This window comes from Kogia breviceps, chromosome 10 (assembly GCF_026419965.1).
Source record: "Kogia breviceps isolate mKogBre1 chromosome 10, mKogBre1 haplotype 1, whole genome shotgun sequence".
Lineage (NCBI taxonomy): Eukaryota > Metazoa > Chordata > Mammalia > Artiodactyla > Physeteridae > Kogia > Kogia breviceps.
Window position 1 is genome coordinate 79,493,568 of NC_081319.1, and position 23,749 is coordinate 79,517,316.

The 23,749-nt window shown below is 40.5% G+C and overlaps 1 protein-coding gene across 14 annotated transcripts in view; it reads right to left on the bottom strand.

Moving 5' to 3' along the window:
* The window catches only part of ADGRF5 (adhesion G protein-coupled receptor F5), a 111,727-nt gene extending 109,734 nt beyond the window's left edge, over window positions 1-1,993 (bottom strand). For 4 of the 14 annotated variants that reach the window (XM_059076533.2, XM_067006367.1, XM_067006354.1 and 1 more), the window contains exon 1: window positions 1,356-1,564. Coding sequence is in view for 7 of the 14 variants with exons in the window: in XM_067006360.1 (XP_066862461.1) it covers window positions 1,826-1,888 (63 nt within the window). In the remaining 7 variants the exon portion in view is untranslated. Of the gene's footprint in view, window positions 1-1,355; window positions 1,734-1,825 lie in introns of those variants that run through there. The other 10 variants (XM_067006359.1, XM_067006347.1, XM_067006363.1 and 7 more) reach the window with 9 other exon arrangements.
* Window positions 1,994-23,749: the final 21,756 nt, after the last annotated feature.

Genomic DNA, 23,749 nt, shown 5'->3' on the forward strand with positions numbered 1-23,749 from the left:
GAAATGGAAGGTATTGGGTACAGCTGGAAAGTCAGAGGGTGAGAGGTAAGGCTGGCCAGATGATAAGGACCAGACCTTGAAGGTCTTGTCTACCTTCCTTAAGTTGGGGCTTCACAAACTTTAATGCATGTGAATCACCCAGGGACCTGGTTAAAATGCAGATTCAGTAAATCTGGGGAGCAGGCAGAGAACCTGCATCTCGAACAAGCTGCCCAATGACGCCTGATGGAGCTGGTCCCTGGACTACCCTTTAGGAAGCAAGGCTGTAAGTAATGGGGTGCAATGGAAATACCTCACTGAAGAGAGTGACATTAAGAGAATTGTATTTTCCCAAGAACCCTGTAGCAGGGTATGGAGGACGGAATGGAGGGAGACTCTGCTGAGGTAAAATACAGAAGTGGCAAGAAATTTTGAGCATCTGAACTCAATAAAGTTAGGAAAGAACAGTCAATGTTCAAATAAACAGGTGTAGACTGGAGTTCTATGAAGTCGCTATGAAATATTTCTCCCAGAGGAAAGGTTGCTTGTGAGGACAAAGATGAAACAATGAAAGCATAAGAGGCAAAAAAAAAAAAAAGGCAAAGAAGCATGTAGTGTTATTTGAATAAGTCTAGACCCCCCTCTGGGTCTCAGTGGACACGTCATATCTAGCCCCACTAATGACTGAAAAAGCAGCCAGCTAAGGGGAGCAGCATCCCTGCAGACAATTATCACAACAGAGCAAATAAAATCAGCCTTCTCAGCCGTCACTTGAGAGACACTTGCATCTAGTTTCAGGAAGCTTCAGGAAGAACAATTGTTTCATAGCAAATTCTGGAAAATAACATGGCAGTCCACCTGATCCTGAACACAGTGCTTGTTCATTTCTTATAACTCATAGGTACCCAAAATTAGAAACACCTATTTATATTCCTGTCAGAAAATACCCTATTAGCTCTAAGTCATCTTTAACTGAAAGGAAAAACTCAGAAAGGAGTAAAAAAAAAAAAAAAAAAAAAAATCAAGGGAAGGGTCTACATTGTTGAAAAGGACAGGCAGGTGGTAAACTTTTTTCTCACATACCGAAGCCCCCAAAATGCAACTTCTAATGGGATTTCCCTCCAAAGAAAAGAAGAATCAGCTTCGTGTTCTAGGTACTATTCTGGGTGGCATTCTGTATCCAAAGATGTACAAAAGCAAAACCCCCAAGAGCCATCTCCCCTCTCACTCTTTTTCCCCACATCCTGTAAATGAATAGACCTCAACCAGACACAGAGGTTGAAAACATGCAACCAACTGGAAAAGCGATATGGACACACACTTCAGAACAGCTTGGTTCACAGTACAAGGCAAAAGAAAAGCGTGCAGGAACCTACCTTTCTCGTCTGTGCTTTGCAGCCTCCTGAAATTTAACCCTGTACTGGAGAGCTTCCCAAGAACCTCTTTGGGGAGGTGAAACTGAAGGGCCAATCACAGCCGCGGAGAGGGTGGGGTTGCCCAAGACCAGACTTCAGCTTCTGGGCTTACGGGGACCTCAGGGAGCAGAGGTGAACTGCCGTCTAGTCTCTGCTGCAGGAAGAAACTGGGTGACTCTGTGTGGCTGGAGGTGGGGGGTGGAGGCTGGGGGAAGGGAAGTAATCTGGGAACCGTATTAAATAAGAGATCCTCTCCGCATGATTTCCTGTAGTAGGTGCCTGTTGCCTCTCTCCAGGCTCCCCAGAGGAAATAAGACATTTAAATGTGTCCTTTGACCACTGGCAAGAAAAGAATAAACATGCTAAGAATGGTGGAAATGAGAATTAGCAGAGGGCAGCAGGCAGGGGGCTGATGGGCCAGCTAGCTTTACCTTGTACCAAGTGCTTTCTTCCTGAAGTTTCTCCAAGTGTTTAACTCTGCAAAAGTCAAGCATGTCCTCATCCTCTTCCACCAAGCTGAAGAATTTTCTGGCCACACTCCAGATGCAGTGCTGCAGAGCCGTTGGTAAGAGGCAGGCCAGAACAGGCCTGAGAAGGGTCTGCTTGCCAGCCGAGGCAAAGACTCTCAGCTCTGTCTCTGGAAACGCTGACAGTCTGTGTCTAATTCTGGAACACTTCCTCAAGTTCTCGGACCATTTTACCCTAGGGTTTAAAGAATTCTCTGAAAGCAAACATCCATAGATTGCTAGAAGCAGGACTCCCTGCTACATAATTGGTGGGGCTCAGTGCAGAATGAAAATGTGAGGTCACTCCTTCAGAAATTAAGGATTTCTAGATGACAGGAGAACCTTAAACCAAGTGCGGGCCCTTCAGAGCACAGGGCTGTTTGTGGCTTCTGTAGGTGGTACATCTGTGAAGCCCGTCCTGCCAATGTGTCACCGAACGCAAGTTGTGTGCCCGACACACAGTGAGGCCAAACAAACCGAAACCTCGGAGTTTGGAGAAGGGAAAGGTTTTTTTGCAGGGCCATGCGAGAAGAACGAGGGGCTTATGTCCCCCAAACCCCACATTCCCCGAAGGGTTTCAGCAAAGCATTTTTAAAGGCCAGAGGAGGGGGTGGGGTCCCAGGGTATGTGATCAGCTTGCACAATTCTGTGATGGGCTGGTGTCACGGGGTGAACATTATGGACCCTTAAGTGCCAGAAGGTCCTGGGGGCTACATGCTCATGACCATCAAGTAGTTAATTTCTTCCATCTGGTGGTTGTTTTTAGCATCTGAAAACCTCAGGAAATATGCATGAAATACAATTACCTGGGTACTTCAGAGAGGAGGTAAAGCAGAGGACATGGGGGAGGGGTCCGCCCTGGGATGGCCCCATAGGGTCCTGCTTGATTCCAATAGGAAGAAGGCTGGACCTGTGGCCGTGTTGGTTTTAACAAGCTGTGTTATCAAGAGGCCTGGACTATTGCCACCTTGTTCTGAGGGGTGACAGTCAGCCTTTGAAGAGCAGTGTACTCAGAAACTGGTACAAAGTGGGGGGAAAGCTGGGTTGTGGGTGTGAGTGGGCACAGACCACAAACACATCCCTAGGTTAAAATCCCACCACTGGTCTCCTCGGTGCTTTTTGGTCCAACCCTCACACCCATCCATTCTCTTCCCTGAAGTCAGAGCAACCTCTCAGTTGCTGTCTTCATGAAATTATCATATGCTTAAACTCTTCCAGTAGCCTAAGGATAAAGGCCAAATGCTTGAGCATGGCTCACAGCCCCTTCAGGACCAGCACCGGCTATCCTCTTGCACCTGACCTCAAAGCCCACCTCCCCCTCTCTCTCCTCACCGCCCTTTTCCTTCTCTCCATCTCCACCTCTATCCTCTCCCGGAAATCGCTCTCTGAAGGATGCCCTCTACCAACCCCTAATCCTTTGAATCTCACATCTTCTAGAAAGTCCTTTTCTGATTCCTGGGCACCTTCTGTGTTCTTCCGTAGCCAACCATGCTTATCTCTCCCGGAACACACATAACTCGAAGTGGTGAAAGTCTGTTACTTGTCCATGCCTCCTGCTGGGCTATAAATTCCATAAAGTCATAGACGGCGTCTATTTCAGCATTACACCCCTAGACCTAGGACCCACGAGGGTGTTATTTGTGTAAGGTGAGCATTAGCAGGAAAAGCACTATTAATTACAGCTCTCCACTTTTTGAAAAAGGGAAAACATATGACTCAGAGGAAAACATAAGATTGTTGTTATGGTTTTACAGTGTACACTCTGGCAGACAAAGTGGAGCGATTTCACAGGCAATATGGCAGGGCCATTATTAAAACACCACAGTTTGTCATGTGCTGTCCGTCCCGGTTCTTACAGGGGCTGTATTATGAGTAGAAAATGACCTCTATTCAGAAACTGAAGCTCTGGACATGCCAAGAGGATGGAGGACTGAAGTTAAAAGAAAGAGTGAAGGAAAATGGGGAGTGTTTGGAGGTGAGAAGGTGGCGGGGGGATGCCAAACGGGAGAGAGGAAAGGAAAGAGGGAAAGAGGGGGGAGGAATGTAGGAGGAGGGAAGGGAAGACAGGTAAAGATGGAGAGGTGGGAAGAAACACAGGGTCCAGCAAAGGCTGGAAAACTGTGGGGTAGAGGTACAGAGGGATGGAGGGGGTGACTCTCCAGGTCACCGTTTCATGCAGAAGGATCTAGAAACTCCTTGTTCCCTCCATAACTCCCCAGTGCCTTTCCTGTGCTCCCCGATAAATCACACTGGTGTTTTCTAAAACCCAAAATGCAGAAGGGGGTCGAGGGTTGTGCCACAGAGCTCCTGTGAGGACACAGACATTAGCTTCTGTGTTTTGCTTGGATTTGGAAACATTTTGAAAGTCACTGAATTCGTTTTCTTTTCACGGTTGTAAATACTTTGTGACAATGTTCCTGCTAGAATTTCCGAGCCTGTATTCGTGTATTCTGGTCATTTCTCATAGTTCCTATGAACCAGAAGGTCCCTTCATGTATGTATAAGGGCTGTGTTTAACTGAGAGGCCTCAGCTGAGGCTGTCGGATTGGAGCACAAGCTTGTAGTAGTGGAGATGCATCATCTAACATCTATAAAGATACGGTAAAAGTGTGTTATTCTGAATATCTAGGTTTGTGCAGTTAATTGTAATTTAGTATATGCAGAGATCTATAATAAAGCAAAGATATTCCTTAAACCAACGGTTTAAATTTTCTTCATGGAGTCTCAATTTTGTTCCTACTTAATAGGCATTACTTCCACTGAAGATGGACTAGTCGAGAAACATAGTGAAAGACGTTAAAGTGGAAAAAGATGACTGGGTGTCCTGTCAACAGGATGTTGAGTATCGTCTGTAGACCCTTTGTGAGGCGCTGAATCTATAGAGGTCTATACCTTTGATTATGTTGGCCATTGTATAATTCTGAAAGATGTAGAAACTGATAAAAATGCAGATGATTCTTGTCCATAGAAACACAAATTACCTTTCTCCACTAGAGATACCGTTGATTTTTACATTGTAGAAATGACTATCCCAAACATGGCATTTTAATGCTCTATAGGCTATGAGTCAGTTTTGCATCTATGAGCCAATTCGGTTCAGCATTCCTGATTTACCTGCACCAATATGTCTGCTCTTGAGATCTGTCTCTGAATGAGCTTTAACGTCTTACCATCCCTTCATTAATAGATGAGTTAAATAAAAACTTTGTCACATGCTCATTTTATATTTGTATGAAAGTGAGGATTTCACTTTTTGATAATGATCTTTTAACAGAAGTCAGGTGACAATCAGTGAATACAGGAAGTCATGTTAGGAGTTTGCTGTAGCGAAACTCTTTTCCCTCAGGGAAAGAATGAAGCATGTTGATTACCAAAGTAAATAGATAAACTGCCTCAGCTGAACAATTAAGAGTGTACAGAGTTTCCAGAAGGGAAGAAGTATAGGCAAAGCCCAAAGTGGGATGTTACAAAATGTAACTGGGTGTGGATTTACCAGGTAAGGAAAAAGTGCCAAAGCTGGACTCATTGAAACTAGTAGCTTGGAGGAAAGAGGACCTTGATAAACAAAGGGCACACATTTCGGGTGTTTGATAATTCTTTAAAATGTTATTTTCAGAATCTGTAACCACATAGACAGCCATCCAGAAATATCTTACTATCAATATATTTGTGTGGTTTGGTTTTTCTTTAATTTGGGTATTTGTTGTGTTTTTAATTGATGTGACTTGCAAAATACATTTTTTAATAACAAAGATGTAAAGTGATTTATCTCTAAGGAATGTTCTGGTCAATCAATCCAATCTGCTCCTTAATGCTCTTGGATCCAGATAAGCAGGTCAACATAAGGGCTTTTATGTTTTGTTTTGTTTTTCACTTTGAAATTTTTTTTTTTTTTTTTTTGTGGTACGCGGGCCTCTCACTGTTGTGGCCTCTCCCGTTGCGGAGCACAAGCTCCGGACGCGCAGGCTCAGCGGCCACGGCTCACGGGCGCAGCCGCTCCACGGCATGTGGGATCCTCCCGGACCGGGGCACGAACCCGTGTCCCCTGCATCGGCAGGCGGACTCTCAACCACTGCGCTACCAGGGAAGCCCTCACTTTGAAATTAATTTGTCATTGATTCCATTATTTTGAGGGGAAAAAAAAAAAAAAAAAAACTTACCTAAGAGCTCAGTGTGGAAGTTTGGATGTTTTCCTGAGAAGAATGGTTCCTCATTTGGGAGTCATGGTGAGAAGTATGAACAGTTATGGTAAGTAACAGAACAAGTATGTCTGCTAGATGCTCAAAGATCACTTCCTGCAAACATGGGGCTCTTTCCGCACAAGCTGGAACTGTCTCCTGAAAAGAGAGTCAGTACTGCCAGCTTTGGCTCCACCTACATTGGAGGTGAAATTAGTCATGTTCCATTAGCCTTTTTTTCTCTTTGCCAAATACTAATATCACATTTATCATTGAAGACGGAGCACTGAGAGGCGACTACTAAGGAGTTCTATGACTTTCATTGTGTCACTGAGAGATAAAGAGGAAAGGTGTGTTTCATAGTATCAACCCTGTCAAGGAGACAACATACGCAAGAAACATCAGTAGGATTGTTCTTGGAAAATAAATGTTCACCTTAGGTAAAACCACTGTCATATGCTTCTCTGGAAAATTAAGGTGTTAGGAAAAATTAAGGCAGAAAGAAAGAAGGAGAGAGAGAGAAAGGGAGGGAGGGAGGGAGGAAGGAGGGAGAGCTAAGTCCAAGTATTTTGGGAACTAGGAATTCTCATACACAGCTGTTTGGGGGGGCAATTAGGAACTCACACCGCTGAGTGCGTGTTCCTTAAATCACTTGCAAGAGCAATTTTGCGTATCTAGGAGAGTTCAAAATTCTGGATATATACTACTATATATCTGAGAGAAATGCTTGCCTATATATACAAGGAGAAAATACAAGAGTGTTCAATTTCATTATTATTATTAATAGTTAGAATCTGAAGAAACCTATATGTGTGTCAGTAGGGAAATGGATAAAATAGTTTAGTATTATTATAGTAATAGTGAACTAGATCTATATGTGCCAACATGGATAGATATTTTTTTTAAGTGAAAAAAAAAAAGGCCAGAATGAAAAAAGCCAGCTTCAAAAATATATATACACAATGATATATAATGGAAAAAATGAACTATACAATCCAGGAAAAAGAAGGTATGGAATAGGACTAAGCAGACGATATAAGATTTTGCATTTTATTCTATGTCTTTGGTATTAAAAAAAAGAAAAATCACAAAATATTAATAGTTTAATTCTGTTTGGCATGTAATACAGATGCTGGTTTTTCTCTATAGTTTGTCTTTATAAAAAGAAAAAAGAAAAGTCACTAAAATATTATTTAAAAAAATAGAGACTTGTTGAGTCATAGACTAGATGCATTCTTTTCACATCCTCCACCTGCAACTGTGGTAGAAAAAAATTACGGGAAAAGAACTCTGGGAAAATGACAATTACCTCCAATCCTTGATGGAATTGCAGTACTATCCTTGGCTAGATCTCAGATTCTCTCACTTCTTCCACGTGAAACAAAACCTTGAGGGTCCTCAGGGCCCCCTTCAGGTACACAGTCACCTGCATGTTTACTGACACCTCAGCATTGTCTACCACCTGCTCTTTGATGTAGTTCACAAGAGAACCTGTAAAACCTGCACGAATACATGTAAAAATTTCCCAAAGACAACTACTTTAAAAATGTATCGGACTTCCCTGGTGGCGCAGTGGTTGCGAGTCCGCCTGCCGATTCAGGGGACGTGGGTTCGTGCCCCGGTCCGGGAAGATCCCACGTGCCGCGGAGCGGCTGGGCCCGTGAGCCATGGCTGCTGAGCCTGCGCGTCTGGAGCCTGTGCCCCGCAACGGGAGAGACCACAGCAGTGGGAGGCCCGCGTACTGAAAAAAAAAAAAAAAAAAAACCCCAAAATGTATGTATCTTAGGAAGTTTGAAAGAGCAACCATTTTATCTGGATGATGTAAAGAGAAACTTGTTTTTAAAAACTAAACTTAGGCATTTTGCTTCTGAGCATAAATCCTGTTTCGTTTGTTTGGTTGGTTTGGTCGATGGAGTTTTAGCAACAAACTAGTGTGGGTTGAAGAAAATTGGGGGGAGATGTGCAAAGGAAGAAGCTGTGGGTTTGTGAGATGTGTCCTAAATTTCTCTAAACTCTGAGTTTCCTACCTGGTAAGGAATGAGAGGTAAGTGAGTCTCAGACTCACCTCCATCCTTGCTAGTCAACATCTCCGATGTAAAAGTGAATAAACAGAGACCATGTCTCTTTAAAGATGTGAGTGGGAAATCACTCATCATCCAGGAGATATTACTGTGATGATGTTACAGCCCCTGGTGATGCAGGGCTTCCTGGGGCTCTGCACCCTAGATTGTTACCCTGAGGCATTTCCATGCCCCATCAGCACACACAATGTGGGTCTGGGTCTGGGTTTAAAGCCTTCTCCCTTCTCAGGGGCTTCTGCCCCCAGTTCCCTTTCAATCTCCCTGGGTGTCGAATCCTGGTCATCACACCTGCTCCACCCCATGCCCCTGGGCACAAATCCTTCCCCCTCCCTGTTCCCCTCCATCCCCCTCGTACTTACTCATCACCACTTGCTCTTCCACTGTTCCTTGATCGCTGACATCTAGCTCAAGCCTTGACTCTTTCCTCTGCAACCGTTCTCTGGGATTTCTGCATCCTCACATTCAAGACCCTGGTCTCTCACCTCCTTGATCTCCTCCATGCCAATGACCTGCATCTCACTTAGGTGAATTGCCATGTTCTGCCACAAAGTGACCATCAGGAACTGCTCCAATTTGAAAATACATGATTCTAAGTTTGAATATTTTTGGTGGGGAGCACACCCTTTACCGCCTCTTCCTCACTTTCATGGGACATCTGCCTTCATTGAGAGGCCCAGCTCTTCTACACCTCCTTCCTTAGCTTCCAACTATTCAAGCTACAACTACCTTCCTATTAAACCAGATGCCCTGCAAAGCTATTTAAATACTCTCTTTGTCAACCTTCCCTATATCTCTCCCGCTTGATGTTCCACTGTGCCACTGGCCACTCCTGGTCCTGGGGCACCTACCAATCCTCCCTGCTGTCTCTGTGACTGATGGGGAAGGCCACAAAACGTTAGTGAAGAGATATTCCCATTGAAAAATACAACTGGATCCTCATAGCTGCTTGACAAGGATGTACAGGACCCAGAGCTCTTGAGAGCTGACCTCTCACACGTTCTTTGTAACAATCCTCTTCTAGCATATTAATCTCTCCCTTTCTACTTGCTCTTTTATCCTTTTGCCTAAAAAGGTGTTCATACCTCTTACTCTAAAAACATTTCAACAACAAACTTTCTGTTAACTCCGCCTACTCTTGAATTACCATCCTATCTTTTCCCTTCCGTTTTCAATGAAACTTCCAAAAAAAAAAAAAATTGTTAATCACCCAGCCTCTTCCTCCTCTCTCTGAAGTGCTAGTAATTCATCCCTCTCTCTAAATCCGACTCTTAAAGTCACCAATGACTGTAGGCTAACAAGGGCTTTTCTCAAGTCTCCTATTTCTCAACTTGAAGCTTTTAACATGTCAATCAATTCTTTATTTTATTTTATTTATTTATTTTTTAACATCTTTATTGGAGTATAACTGTTTTACAATGGTGTGTTAGTTTCTGCTTTACAACAAAGTGAATCAGTTATACATATACATATGTTCCCATATCTCTTCCCTCTTGCATTTCCCTCCCTCCCACCCTCCCTATCCCACCCCTCTAGGGGGTCACAAAGCTTTGAAACTCCTCTCTCATCTTCCCTGCATCTGTACCGCCTGGGGTCTCTATCCTAGGACTTCCCATTTCCTCCCTCCTAATCTGGCTTTTCTTCATTCCTCTTTAAATGAGGGCGTTTCCCAAAATATCTCACATCCCTTGTCCTGCTTTTGGCACCACCATTCTTCTAGTTCTTCAGGTTCAGATCTGGGGTGTGATAATTAACTTTGCTTCTATCTTTACTTTTCCAGCCCCCCCCATCCTTTCCCCAACCCCAAATCAGTTTCCAAAACCTGCTGATGATGATTTAGACAGACAGCTCCCATATGTCTCTTTCTTTGCATATTCTCTGCCATCACTTCATGTTTTCATTTATCTCTTCCAGCCTGAATGACAAAAAAAAAAATTATCCTCAGTGGTTGCTCTCCTGGATTCCCTCCTCCCGGCCACTGACACTCTGCTGTCAGATGAATTTCCTTAAAGCAGTGCTGTGATTTTGATACTCCCTTCTCAAATATCTGTCCATGACATCTGTGTTGCATATACACGCTACCTATCAAGAGACTTTGCTCTTTGTATTGCTATTCAAAATGCTCCCAGTCTATGCCCAGTCTGCCTTTCCAGTGTAACTTCTGCTCTTCTGTAATTAGCCTTGGCTCCAGACCCAGATGAATCTCCTTCCTTCCCTCCAACAAGCTTTGTCTTTTCCTTTCTGCAATGAGCTGGGCTTTCAGGTGGAGTCATCCTTCAGTCTCACATAAGTCCACATGCACAGCATGAAGTCTGGCTCTTCCATAAACTTTTCCCTGATAAATGATGCCAGAGGTAATCTCTCCCATCACTAAAATGCGAGAACACATATTGTTTGTACCGTTTAGTAACTTTTCCCGGTCTTGTATATTATCTATTTATGATTTCATAACCCAGCTGTTCAAACAATAATAAAACGAATAATACTCCAAACCCACTGAGAGTTTACTATATGCCAAGCCCTTGACATATTAACCTACTTGATTCTCCCAACACACAATCTTTTGGTATGATTTCAGCCTTTCCTATAAGATAGCAAAAGGAATGGCTGGAGTTTCCGTCCCATGCACTGTGGGAAATCCACCACCAGTCTTCCCACCCTCCATTCCTCTGGGATCCTCAAAGAAGGAGGTGGGGGAGAGAGTTGAGTTCTGGTGAGCCATCCTCGCTGGAGGCTGTGCTGGAACCAGCACTAAATGGCTTGCTGCCAGCACATAGCGCTTGGTTCCTGCCTTTGAACCCTAAATCCTTCATTTCCCCAGAGTCTCATTAGCATAAGCCTGCTGGGTGGAACAGATTTTTTGTTGACAGTCTGAGAAAAGGAGGAGGGTGATTACATCCAAACCCAGAAAACAACTTACATTGATCACTGGAATAATTGTCCTACAGTCCCTCTGCAACACCCCACGCAGAATTTTCCTGGTTAATGTTCTCCTGGAGCCTGTATCTATCTCATATGTCTGGGCTCTTCTTCCTTCCCAGAGCCTCTGACATCTCCCTTTTCCCATCCTCTTGTTGCTGAATAAATTCCTAGGTCTTCTCACTCTCAAGATACAGAGTAACTCATCTCTCCTTTTGTTTTGCACTCACTCCTCCAAATGCCTAGTGGGTTTCAGCTTTCACCTCCAAAATGACCCAAGTGAAGTATCTTCTGAAATAAGCTTCCATCTTTATGCTACTCCCTTAGAAGGCTGCTGTACTTTTATCAATTTAAACAGCAACATTTTATTTTTCTTCCTCACCTATGTATATCCTATCTTCCTGGCATATGCATGGCTTATCTTTTATTCTATATTGTAAACATCTTGACTGCATCTTTTAATCAGCTCTGTACCCCTCTTTGTGCCACATACTTATTGAATAAATAAATTAATAAGAGAAAGAAAAAGCATGAGGACAGATGGGTTTTAAGATGGATAAAGAGAAGCGACGACTGGTTTCTCTCCATGGCTAGGAAAGCTTAGAAAGCCTCTTTTTCATGGTTGCAGATAACCCAAAGCTGGGAGATAGAAAATACACAGAAAAATTCAGCAAGGTCTTGAGAGTTCTGTACTATTTCCAGAATATACTGACTCTTACTAGAGCCAAGGTTACAAAAAATGTATTCTGTAAATACTGAGCATCTCAGGAAATGACATGAGGTATTCTCCCCCACTCCTTTTCTTTCTGGAATGAGAAATGGAGGGAAAACTAAGCTGCCATCAGGGTCTCCCTGGACTAAACCCTCACACCAAGGCGTGGGCAGCCCTGGGTTGAAATCACTTCCTCTGGTTTATCGTTGTTGAAATGGCCACAAAGCTAATGATTCAGTTCATTCCCAGGGGATAACTTTCTTCTCTCTCCCTCAATAAGCTGCCATTTCTTCTCACAGAAACAGCAATGTTCCCAGATCTTAATTCTTCACATCAACTGGAATTTATAAAAACATGTTCTTGATTCCTCTCTGAGAATCACAAAGAATCCTCTTCATTTAATGTTTGTTCCTAATCATTCCCAGCTACCTTAGGGAGAAAACCTGCCAACAGCACCAAAGATGTGACAATTCCAGCCCAGTCTCCCTCTGAGCAGGTTTTGTTCCCAAGGCTAGAGACCCAAGAAGCTCATAGTCTAAGCAATTAAGTAATTTCATAACTATTTAAGTTTAGAAACATTTTAACCTCAGAATGTTAATCATCCAGAGTCTGCATACAACTTTATTGTCATTTGGAAAAATTTACTATCTACTATTATTTCAGTTGTTCCCCTCATACTTCCATATCGGATGGAAATAGGATAGAAATGAGGATAAAGCAGTTTAGAAGTCACCAAAAAAAGCTCTACTCCAAAACATAGTCATTTATTTGGGAATGCAGAATGTATTTTTAACAAAAACAAAATTTCCAAGATAACAACAGCAACAAGAAAAAATGCTGTCATTTTCTGAGTACTTATCATGTACCAGATACTATACTAGGTTGAATGATATTTCACTCAATTCTGTTAACAACTCTGAAAAGTGGGTATGAGGCCTTCCATCTTTGCTAGGAAACTAAAGCTCAGAGAAGTTGTGTAACTTACTCATGGACACTTAGCTGTACTTTAAAAATATAGAGTTACTTTTTGACTCTCATAGTAAATACTGAATAAATAAGAAAAGAAATAAATGAACCAGTGGCTTCTTGAAACCATCCATGAAGCCTATGTAATTGTCCATATGCAAAGAAAAATAAGCACAAAAATTAAGTACAATCTTAGTAATAAGATTATGCAGAAAATCAATTATTTTGGATAAAAAAGATTTTAACATTGAATTCTGATGTTTGAGAGAAACTGGTCTAAATAGAGGAGGGAGATGAATATTTTGGGGAGAAAATTCTAATCACTTTGAATTGTACTCGAAAAATTTTGGCTTCACTTTTCTTTAATACATAAGTCCCCTACACATGAACTAGTTCAGTTCTGAGAGCGTGTTCTTAAGTCTAATTTGTTCATTAAGTCCAACAAAGTTAACCAAGGTACCCAACTAACACAATCGGCTATATAGCACTGTACTGTAATAGGTTTATAATACTTTTCGCACAAATAATACATAAAAAACAAACAAAAACAAACAAAAAAACATTTTTAATCTTACAGTATATTACCTTGAAAAGTACAGTAGTACAGTACAACAGCTGGCGCTTCTTAGTGTACCAGCTACATCATCGCTGATTTTATGCTTATTTCTGGACATCCTGGGCTTGAAATAAAGACTCTGTACTATGGTACTCTATAGAGTACTGTACAGTAAAGTACACAAAACACAACCACTTGTAGAGGATGCAAGCACATGACCATGTACACCACACACGTGAACTAACTTATGTGACTGGACATGCGAAATGCACGTTTGCATCTTTGAAAATTTGCAACTTGAAGGTTCGTATGTAGGGGACTTACTGTGCTAGTATTTCTCTTCACACTTTTGTATTTATCATCGTGAGAGGTTTTCTTTTACTGTCATACGGAACAAAATGAAACATACCTAGTTACAGGTGGCAGAAATCCGGGCAGTGACTCTTCCATATTTTATATCTTATGATCCTTTGTCATTATTAAAGACTCTGGATCAAATCCTGATATCAACAAAAATCCCAGGCATCCCCCTTCCCCCAACCCAAATAGAGAAATAAATCAGCTTTGTGGTTACCGAGGGGAAGGGAGAGGGGGGAGGGAGGAATTGGATGCAGACAGTCAAAAGGTACAAACTTCCAGTTATATGATAAATAAGTACTAGGGATATAATGCATAACATGATAAATATCATTAATCCTGATGTATGGATTATATAAAATTAAGAGAGTAAATCCTAAGGGTTCTTTTCACAGGAAAACATTTTTTTTCTATTTCTTTAATTTTGTATCTTTAGGAGATGATGGATGTTCACTAAACTTGTTGTGATCATCATTTCATGATGTATGGAAGTCACATCATTAGGCTGAACACTTTAAATGTATACAGTGCTGTATGTCAACAATATTTCAGTAAAACTGGAGGAAAACAAAACAACTACTTTACAAAAATATATATATATATATTCAGTGTCTGGAGAGTCACCAGAACTAAGGGAAGGTGTGGGCAAGACACTGAGAGAACAGGGACCCACACCAACCAGAGTCCCACACTCCTGGGGAAGGGTGGCCATTTGAGCTTCAAAAACCTTTACTTGCCTCACCCAATTCCATATGCAAGTGTCCTGGAGGTGTCAAAAGGAAGCTGCTGACAGCAAAGAAAAGACAAGGACGAATTCTTCTTGGGCCACCGGAAAAGAATTGGTAGCAAGGAAGGCAAAATAGTATTAGAAGCTGAATGGTCATGGGTGAAAAATAAGAGCCTAAGGAGTACCTAATTCACAAGTAAGGGTCAAAGATATTAGCTTATGAGGGGTTTTGCTGCCCCCCCAGCCCAACTCTCACATCTGAGGAGCATTTGTCCTGGACCATCAGCATCTGGGTTCGCGGGAATACTGGGTAAATCTAGAGAACAGAGGAGGTCAGAGAAGATATCTTGATTCTCAATGGAATGGTCAAAATCCTACTAATGCGCAAAACAGAACAGATACAGTAAAGAGAAGATAAGGAAAGAGAAAAGGTAGCTATTTCAGGTCAGATTTGGAGAAGACATTTCGGGGGGAGAAGTACCATGCATGTAGGCCTGTTCCTCCATCTAGAGGGCTGAGTAGTGGAAATGTGTTGACTCACACACTCTGTGTGCCAAGATTTAAAAAATTATCAATAAAGCTAATTGTATCATTCAGCATTCCACTGTTGAAACAGATCCTCATGGAGATGTATATTAGGAGATTTATTGGAAAAATTAGTTTATGCAGTTGGGTAGGCAGGTGAGCCCAGAAGCTGTAGGGCAGGCGATCAGGAAGCATAGGCTGAACACTAGGGCACCAGCTGAAGCCTCTGCCCACAGGCAAAATTTCTTCTTGCTCAGGAAAACTCAGTTCTGCTCTAAAGACTTTTCTACTGATAGAATCAAGTCCACCCAGATTATCTAGAATAATCTCTTTTACTTAAAGTCAACTCATTATAGATGTAAATCATAGCTACAAGATACCCTCAGGGCAATACCTCCATCAGTATTTGATTGAATATCTGTGGACTCTAGCCTGGCCACGTTGACACATAAAACTGATCAACACACTGACAAACTGTTCAGAAATAATGCAACAACTATCTACCTTGACAAATATGCATCACGATGATAATATTTAAAATATATATTGAGCAATGGTTTTTAAATGAGTGAAAAAGCAGCAAAATATCAAAGATGGTTGAAAGTTATTATTACCTATTTCTGGGTATTCTCTTGGACCAGTCAGGGATGTTTGCATGCTTCATAAAATAAAGATATATTATATGTAACTTTCCAATTATATATTTATTTCATAAAATCTATTTTTCTTGCCTTAATGTCCACAAAATTGCGAAATATGTTGTTATCAAGAGTTTGGTATGTTAATAATAATGTCACCTCACACAACTTTTCTTGAGTCACTATCATTTCTAGGTAGTTTTATAAATTGATTTAAATTTGGAAAATTTTGCTCTGTAGGGGAAGAGGCAACTAGAATTGCCAATAGATATCTTAACGAAATGCTTAGATTGAGAAATAATCAGGAATTTTATATATTTTGTTCAAATATTATAATAGAATCCCATATGATAAATTAGCATTATCATAGAAAATGCCTTTTTTATCATGTAAATTTCTATCATATATTGTGATTTTAACCATCTCAAGGCGAAATTTAGATCCATATGATGTTTTAAAATTGCCTTTTCTTTCAAGTTTTTCAAAGTTGGGATAGTATAAAGAAAACTGAAAATAGCACTATGTTGCTGCATTTGCCCAAACCTCTCTTTAATAGGAGTATGCCATGATCCACAAAGACCAGGAGATCATCCTTACAGAAATACGTTTTGGGATTATTTGTACATGAATCTTCTTTATATTCATGTACACATTTTTGCTTCCTTGTTCTAATATTTTATTGGAATGTCACTTTACTTGTACAGGCTATATGCAGTTTCGTTTGATTTATAAAAACAGTTTTTCCTTTAAAAATAATTGTAACCCTTTTAAAGTGAAATGGCCAAACTCTGATCTTTTCTTTTTGTAAGTTTTTGCTTAAACGCTTATACCAAATAAACAAAGTTCATTCCAAATAACAAAATAACGTGGGAAGCTCACGTTCAAAATGAATTTAATTTTCTGCTGAAGACCACAGTTGGCTGTTTATTTGAAACTCTTCTGTTATTTAACTTAAAACTCTGCTATACATCTGACATCTTGTCTAAATTAAATCTTACTGCTTTAACAGCATTCAGTTAGCATTGCCATGACGTATTTAAGGATAGCTGCATGGCTGAATTTGATATTGGTTTCTTCCATTTTCCCCCTTTGGGCAGGTATAGACAATAACATATATAATCTTTAAATTGGTTCATAGAATGCCGCTGTTATCCACAAGTTGAAATCTTGTCTCTTGGTAACAAATTCAAACTATGTTGAGTTCTCTTCTGGCTTAAACGTGTTTTTTCTTCATCTGAGCACAGTTCTCAGCAAACTTTAAATCAATGCCTAAAATTAAAAGGGTTTTTTTTTCAGCTTCTTATAAAAGCCAAAACTTAGCTTTACAAAGAATGTAAAAGCCAATGAAACATTTATAAATGTTCACTTCTTTATTTCTTCATCTAGTAGTTTTTAATAATTTGTATGATAAATGTAGGCATACAAGAAGACTTTTATTTTTTTTTTTTTGCGGTACGCGGGCCTCTCACTTTTGTGGCCTCTCCCGTTGCGGAGCACAGGCTCCGGACGCGCAGGCTCAGCGGCCATGACTCACGGGCCCAGCCGCTCCGCAGCATGTGGGATCTTCCCGGACCGGGGCACGAACCCGCGTCCCCTGCATCGGCAGGCGGACTCTAAACCACTGCGCCACCAGGGAAGCCCCAAGAAGACTTTTATTACTAATATAAGCCAGTTGACCTGAGATATGTATTCTTAGAAATTTTATATATTAAGTATTCTTATTTTACTACTGTTGATTAACAATCCCTTTTACAATTTTCCATTCTAGATACTGATCATTTGTTTCATTATTTTTTTTAATCTGTGTTTTTAATCTGTGTTTGGCTATTTTAGCATCAAATTTCGAAATCATTTCCGCTTAACCTAGAAATTTTCCATTGTTTTCTGTAAATATTGTCCTGTTATTGCCACAAAAACATCCTTATGCTTGGATAAATATTAGACACAATATTATTCTTTTAATAATTTCACCCAATGCCCAGTGGTCTATTTTAGTGATTAAATACTATGAATTGTTTTCCAGTTATTCAGCTTTTTTTTTTCAGTTCTAATAATTGCTATTTTTCCTGTGTATATCATTTTTGTTCCTCTTATTGAGAGCGTAAGAGTTTGCAGTCACAAATATCTTCATTGGCCAAAGCTGATCTTAAAAATGGATTACAGGGCTTCCCTGGTGGCACAGTAGTTGAGTCTGCCTGCCGATGCAGGGGACACGGGTTCGTGCCCCGGTCCGGGAAGATCCCACATGCCGTGGAGCGGCTGGGCCTGTGAGCCATGGCCGCTGAGCCTGCGCGTCCGGAGCCTGTGCTCTGCAACGGGAGAGGCCACAACAGTGAGAGGCCCGCGTACCTCAAAAAAAAAAAAAAAGATTATAAAACTTGCACCAGTAATATCAAAACACTCTGTTTTTGAATCTAAAATAAAAACCAATTACATAGTTAGAAGGCATAGGTTTTATTTGTTTTGTTAAAATGCAATCAATGAAACTTTTGAAACAATGAAAGTTTCATTGTATGAAACTTTCATACAAAGATGCTTGTGAATTTTAAAAAGAAAAATTTTTAAGAACATCTCTAATTAGGTGTTTTAGGATCCAGTCTAATATTTATATCTGTAAATAAATATGTTTGAAAGATAAGGCCATTTTGTCATACCATTCAAATTACCAAGAAGGACTAAGATGAAAGTTATAAGCTTTTTCAGTGGTAGTTCTAGTTATTTGCAAAGACCAAATTTTCTCCTTTCAAATTATTTTGCCTGCTATATTGGAATTTCAGCCTATTTCAAATGTGTTAATGAAGCCACTTCTTCCACGTTTAGCCTTTCTGATAATAGCATGGCTGTTCCTCCAGTCTCTTGGGCTGGACACCTCTTTCACCCCATGATCAATGGCAGTTGTTAAGCACCGACAGTTTTATCTTAGCAATGTCTCTCCTCTCTGTCCTCCACTTTCGGTTTCTACTAACACTTCCCTAGTTTGGGCCATCATTACAACATGTCTAGACTTTTAAATAGGTTTCTAAGTTGGGTGCTCTTCTCCCGCTCAAGTCAATCCGCCCACTGGTACACATTCATTCTCCACAATCTCAGCCTGATTTTCGTTTGTGGATATCCTATGCATTCTTCAAAATTAATCTCAGTTGCTTCCTCTTCCATGAAACTTTAGCTGATCCACCCAACCAGAGGATACCTCCCATTTGGAATCTCCTAGTCTCCTCTGGGAAGAACGTTCTTCTTGCTTTATTGTTGTCTGATTCCTTCTCTTATTCCCCTTATAAACTGTGAGCTTCCTGCAGTCAAAGTCTTTCTCTCTATTCCTTATCTCCCCCGTATCCCTAACATGATCCCATATATAAGTATCACTAAAAATTTGCTGAATTAAATAGTGTACGGGTGTTCCCTTTTCTTCACATCCTCTCCAGCATTTGTTACTTGTAGACTTTTTAATGATGGCCACTCTAACCCGTGTGAGGTGGTACCTCAATGTAGTTTTGATACAAGGGTAACAATCTAGTTGCCGATTCAGAAAAAGATATCTCAGTTTTCATAGGAATGAAAACACCTGTAGGAAAAGGAGTAAATACTGCTTTTCAGAGGTGGGAGACTGTGGAACACATTTGTTTTCAAAACTTCTGTTTGAAAAATGTCAACAGGAACCATAACATCAAACAAGCGAAACTCTCTCCAAGCATGTTTTTTCCTGTTTGTTTCACTGAGAATATGCTGTGATATTTTGGCTACCTGGTCTGCTTGTTTCCATGCTGAGGGACATTCTGTCCTCTGGAAGGAAAAAGGAAAGAACAAAACTTGAGCCTGGGAAAAGTGGAAGTAATCTCTTTCCCTAAAGCTAATCTTTTTGCAAAACCATAAATATGACACATTATTAATGGAGGATAATTAATCCATTCCTAATAAATGTCATTCTTATTTCATCAATGTGACTATTTTCTCCAGTGCTCTTATTTGACCCAAAAGTACAGACAACTCCTGATAAGATGTGGATTGCCTGATGAAATTAAGTCCCTCCCTCAAGAAAGCAAACATTTTGAGATTTACTAGGGCAATTCACATTGAAGGCAAATGATAACATTTATTTCAACCCTTTGCTCCTATCTCTCTGAAACTTTAAGGCAAACATGTAACCAGGCCATCAGGAAATAGGGCTGCCATCAACGCAAAATTGATTTTTCATATACATGTCAGTCTCAGAAAGGTAGGTTATAAAAGAATAGATTCATGGGTCCACAGGGGACTTAGTAAAAATTTGAAAAGGCAAGCTATTTTTCCTTATTTTGTTTGAGGGGAAGGGGCTTTTAAACAACATGATTTTAGCAGTATAATTTTAAATATAAAGTGAAAATCTTAAAGGTCTGCAGTCAATTATTAGCTTGTGTGATTTACACATGACTTTATCACACAAAGTCCTGATATAATACAAAATATTTGCAGAAACAACAGTATAACACACCTGTAAAAGGCAATGGAACAAAGTGAGAGCGTTACAACCTTGAACTGTTCTTCAGTCCTTGACACTTTGGGGACTACTGGTAATCCCCAGACCTGGCCTTGAGAACCCAGGGCTTAAGCCAAGCCAGGCTTTGTACATTTATCTCCAGAGTCCTTCTCTGAACTAGTGGATGCAGTGGCGATAAAGAGGAGGGGGCAGATGGGAGAAATATTTAGGAATTGCTAGTAGACTGGTTGATGGAGAGCATGGTGAGAAGTTGAAGGAGCTGAGACAATGCCCAAGGTGGCCAGCGGGACCGAGGAGATAAATGATGGGGACATTTTCTGAGACAGGGAATATAAGAGGAGGATCCTGTTTGGTCTTTAAGATCAGAAAGAATCATGGATGTCTGCCTTCACTACAAAAGACTTCCTACATAGGTGGAGGCATTAGCATAGAATCTGGAAATAAGAAGAATCTGGAAATCTCCCAGTTAGATTGTAAAGGCTCCCTACACCTCAGACTCCACCTGCATCACTTCTTGTGCCCTTAGCCTAGCCACATGGGTGTTCGCAGCACATTTAACGATCAAAGTTAAACTGATTCAACTATGCACCATCAGCACAGTTGGTGTGAATAGGTACATTTTAATTGAGGCTTGGAGAAGTTAAATACTTGCCCAAAGTCAGTCACACAGTTGGTAAGTGACGAAGCTAGTATTTGAAGCATGCTGTCACTCCTACGCAATGGGGGAACCACCAGGCTATACCACTTTCTCATTCAATGTCCTTATAGTCTGCACACAGCCTCATACAGCTATCACTTCTCAAATCCTTTGAAATATAGTCAAAAAGCGAGAGAGAGCTGAACATGAAAACGAGAGAGGAGACAGCCTTTTGCTGAGAGTGAGACCTTGGTTAAGGGACATACATGCTTGAAAAGAGAATATATTTCTCCCTGGTTACTTAGGAGCACAAAGTTGGCTCACTTTAGACTTGACCTTGGTTCCAAATGTAGCTCCAACTGTCTCTTCTTGGCACTCAGGGTTGCAACTTCCAGGAAGAATACAGTCTGCTGATGACATTTTTATTCCCTTCCCATGAAGTGAGGAAATATTTAATACGTCATCCAGATAGAAAACTCACTTGAATGAGCTTTTTCTCCCCCATAATGCTAACAGTGCAAAAACAAACGTCTAGCTATCCAAATGAAACAATGTGATAAAATACATTTTCTCCTAGCAAGTTTTGCTCAAAACATTTCTTTTGGTGAAACTAGCATTTCTCACACCAGTTAGTCTCAGGAACTCTTTACATTAAAATTAGAGCTTTTGTTGGTGTTTATGTTGTTATTGTGCTGTTAATGTTTATCAATATTAACCATATTGGGAATTAAATCAGAATTTAAAGTATATATATTTAGTAATTCATTTTACTTCTTTACAGTTATTTCAAAATATTGACTATGTATGTGCCCCATGTTGTACAGTACATCCTTGTAGCATATTTTACACTCAATAGCTTGTACCTCCCACTCCCCCACCCCTATATTTCCCTCCCCTGCACCACTGGTAGCCACTAGTTTGTTCTCTATATCTGTGAGTCTGCTTCTTTTTTGTTATATTTACTAGTTTGTTGTGTTTTTTAGATTCTGCATATAAGTGATATAATGCAGTATTTGTCTTTTTCTGTCTGACTTATTTCACTAAGTATAATGCCCTACAAGTCCATCCACATTGCTGCAAATGGCAACATTTTGTTCTTTTTTATGGTTGAGTAGTATTCCATTGTGTGTGTGTGTGTGTGTGTGTGTGTGTGTGTGTGTGTATCTATATGACACATCTTTTTTATCCCTTCATAAAGGATGGGCATTTAGGTTGCTTGCATATCTTGGCAATTGTAAATAATGCTGCTTGAACATTGGGGTTAGTAATTCATTTCAAATGGCAATGGTAAACCCATTACATGTTAACAAAAAGTTTTGTGTGTGAAAAATAATCGTGCTTTCCAAATAGAAAAACAAACTGAGTGACTAGTGACACTGTTTTATATTTTTGCAAACCTCTTTAATGTCTTTAATAGGAGACATGGACCCTCATGTTTGCTTCTGTATTCAGTCTGTGCTGTATCACACATCATGCAGCCTTTAGACAGACCCACATGTGGGAAAATGAGAGTAAAAAAAGGCAAGTTGTATTTTGATATTATTTTGAAAATAGTTCTGACCTCATGCTCTTCTCAGGGACTCTGATCACTGGCTTATCCTTTGCGAACTTCTGAATTAAGCTCTGCCAGTCTTTATACATCTGTCTGCAGGGTCCTTCTCTGAAGGACTTCTCCTTCAGAGAAGACTGAAGAGTTCTCCTAGTCTATCCTGTGGTAGGCTGAATTTTGAGAGGACACCATGGTCTCCACTCCCTGGTGTTACTCCTGTATTAGGTGATTTCATGTGGAAAAAGAGATTTTTGCAGATATAATTGAGGTCAATAATCAGTTGACCTTAGGATAGGAAGATTTTCCAGTGCATCTAACCTAATGACATGAGTCCCTTAAAAGCAGAGAGTTGTCTTCAGCTGGGAACGGAAGAGGATGTCAGAGATCTGAAATGTGAGATGGAGGGGTCCCTGGAGCAGGGAACTGAGACAGTCTCTAGTTACTGAAAGCAGCCCCAGCCAATAGCCAGCAAGAAAATGGGGACTTTTCCTTAGAAAAGGGCCCAAGTCCCAGATGAGAATGCATCCAGCCAATACCTTTATTTCACCCTGATCAGAGAGCCCAGCCATGCCAAGCCAGACCCTGACATACAGAATGTGAGTCAATAAATGGGCATTAGTTTAACCTGCAAATACACATTAACAGAAAAGTTTAGAACCATTTCCTTACTATCATTTTTCAGAAGGAAGCCTATCATTGTTTCAAGTTGTGTGTAAGAACTATAAGAATTTTGAGGTCTTAGTAATTACCCTTCTATTAAGAAGCCTCTGAGTCTAGACTCTATCCATGTGAAAAATGATCTGCTTGCTACCTATTTCCTCTGGATGCTCTGGAATGATCAACCTTTAAATAGGTTTTGATGGGAATTTCAGCTCCCTGGAATGAGGTTCAACAACAGCTAGCCTCTTGCAAGGCCTGAAAAGTCTTAATTTCTCCTGCCTTGCAGGCCTGTAAGCATCTTGGATGACTTCACTATCATAAGAAGATTTACCTTCTTAATACTTTTCCTCAAATACTCACCTGTCCAAGCCTTCATTCTGTTCAGCCCAGATCATTCTCTCACTGGCCTCCCTTGTCTCCATGCATCAGCCTCCTCTCTTTGACCCACACCACCTGGAAGGCTCTTCCCCTCCTTCCCCATCTCTTGCTGCACATTCAAAGCTCCACATCCTTCAAGCTTGAGGTCCAGGTCTTTCAACCAATTAATTCTACTTTTATGAATCTAATGTAAAGAAATGATCAAAGATACATATCCAAGTGCATACTATACATTACTATATTATATTATATCATAAAAAATTGAAACAATTTGCTTAATTTTCTTAATTCTAAGAGCCATATCTTCACACATTTAGCCTTTCTAATGCATATTACAAATGATGTATATGTAATATAAATTTTTCTTTATTCTACAAAGTGTTATTTTAAACTCACATTTCATTTAAAAATCATTGACACCTTAGAACAAAGGGAAATATTAATGCTCCTGTGAAGTTAGGGAGTACAGTCCACAAAACCACCCTCATGTCTGAT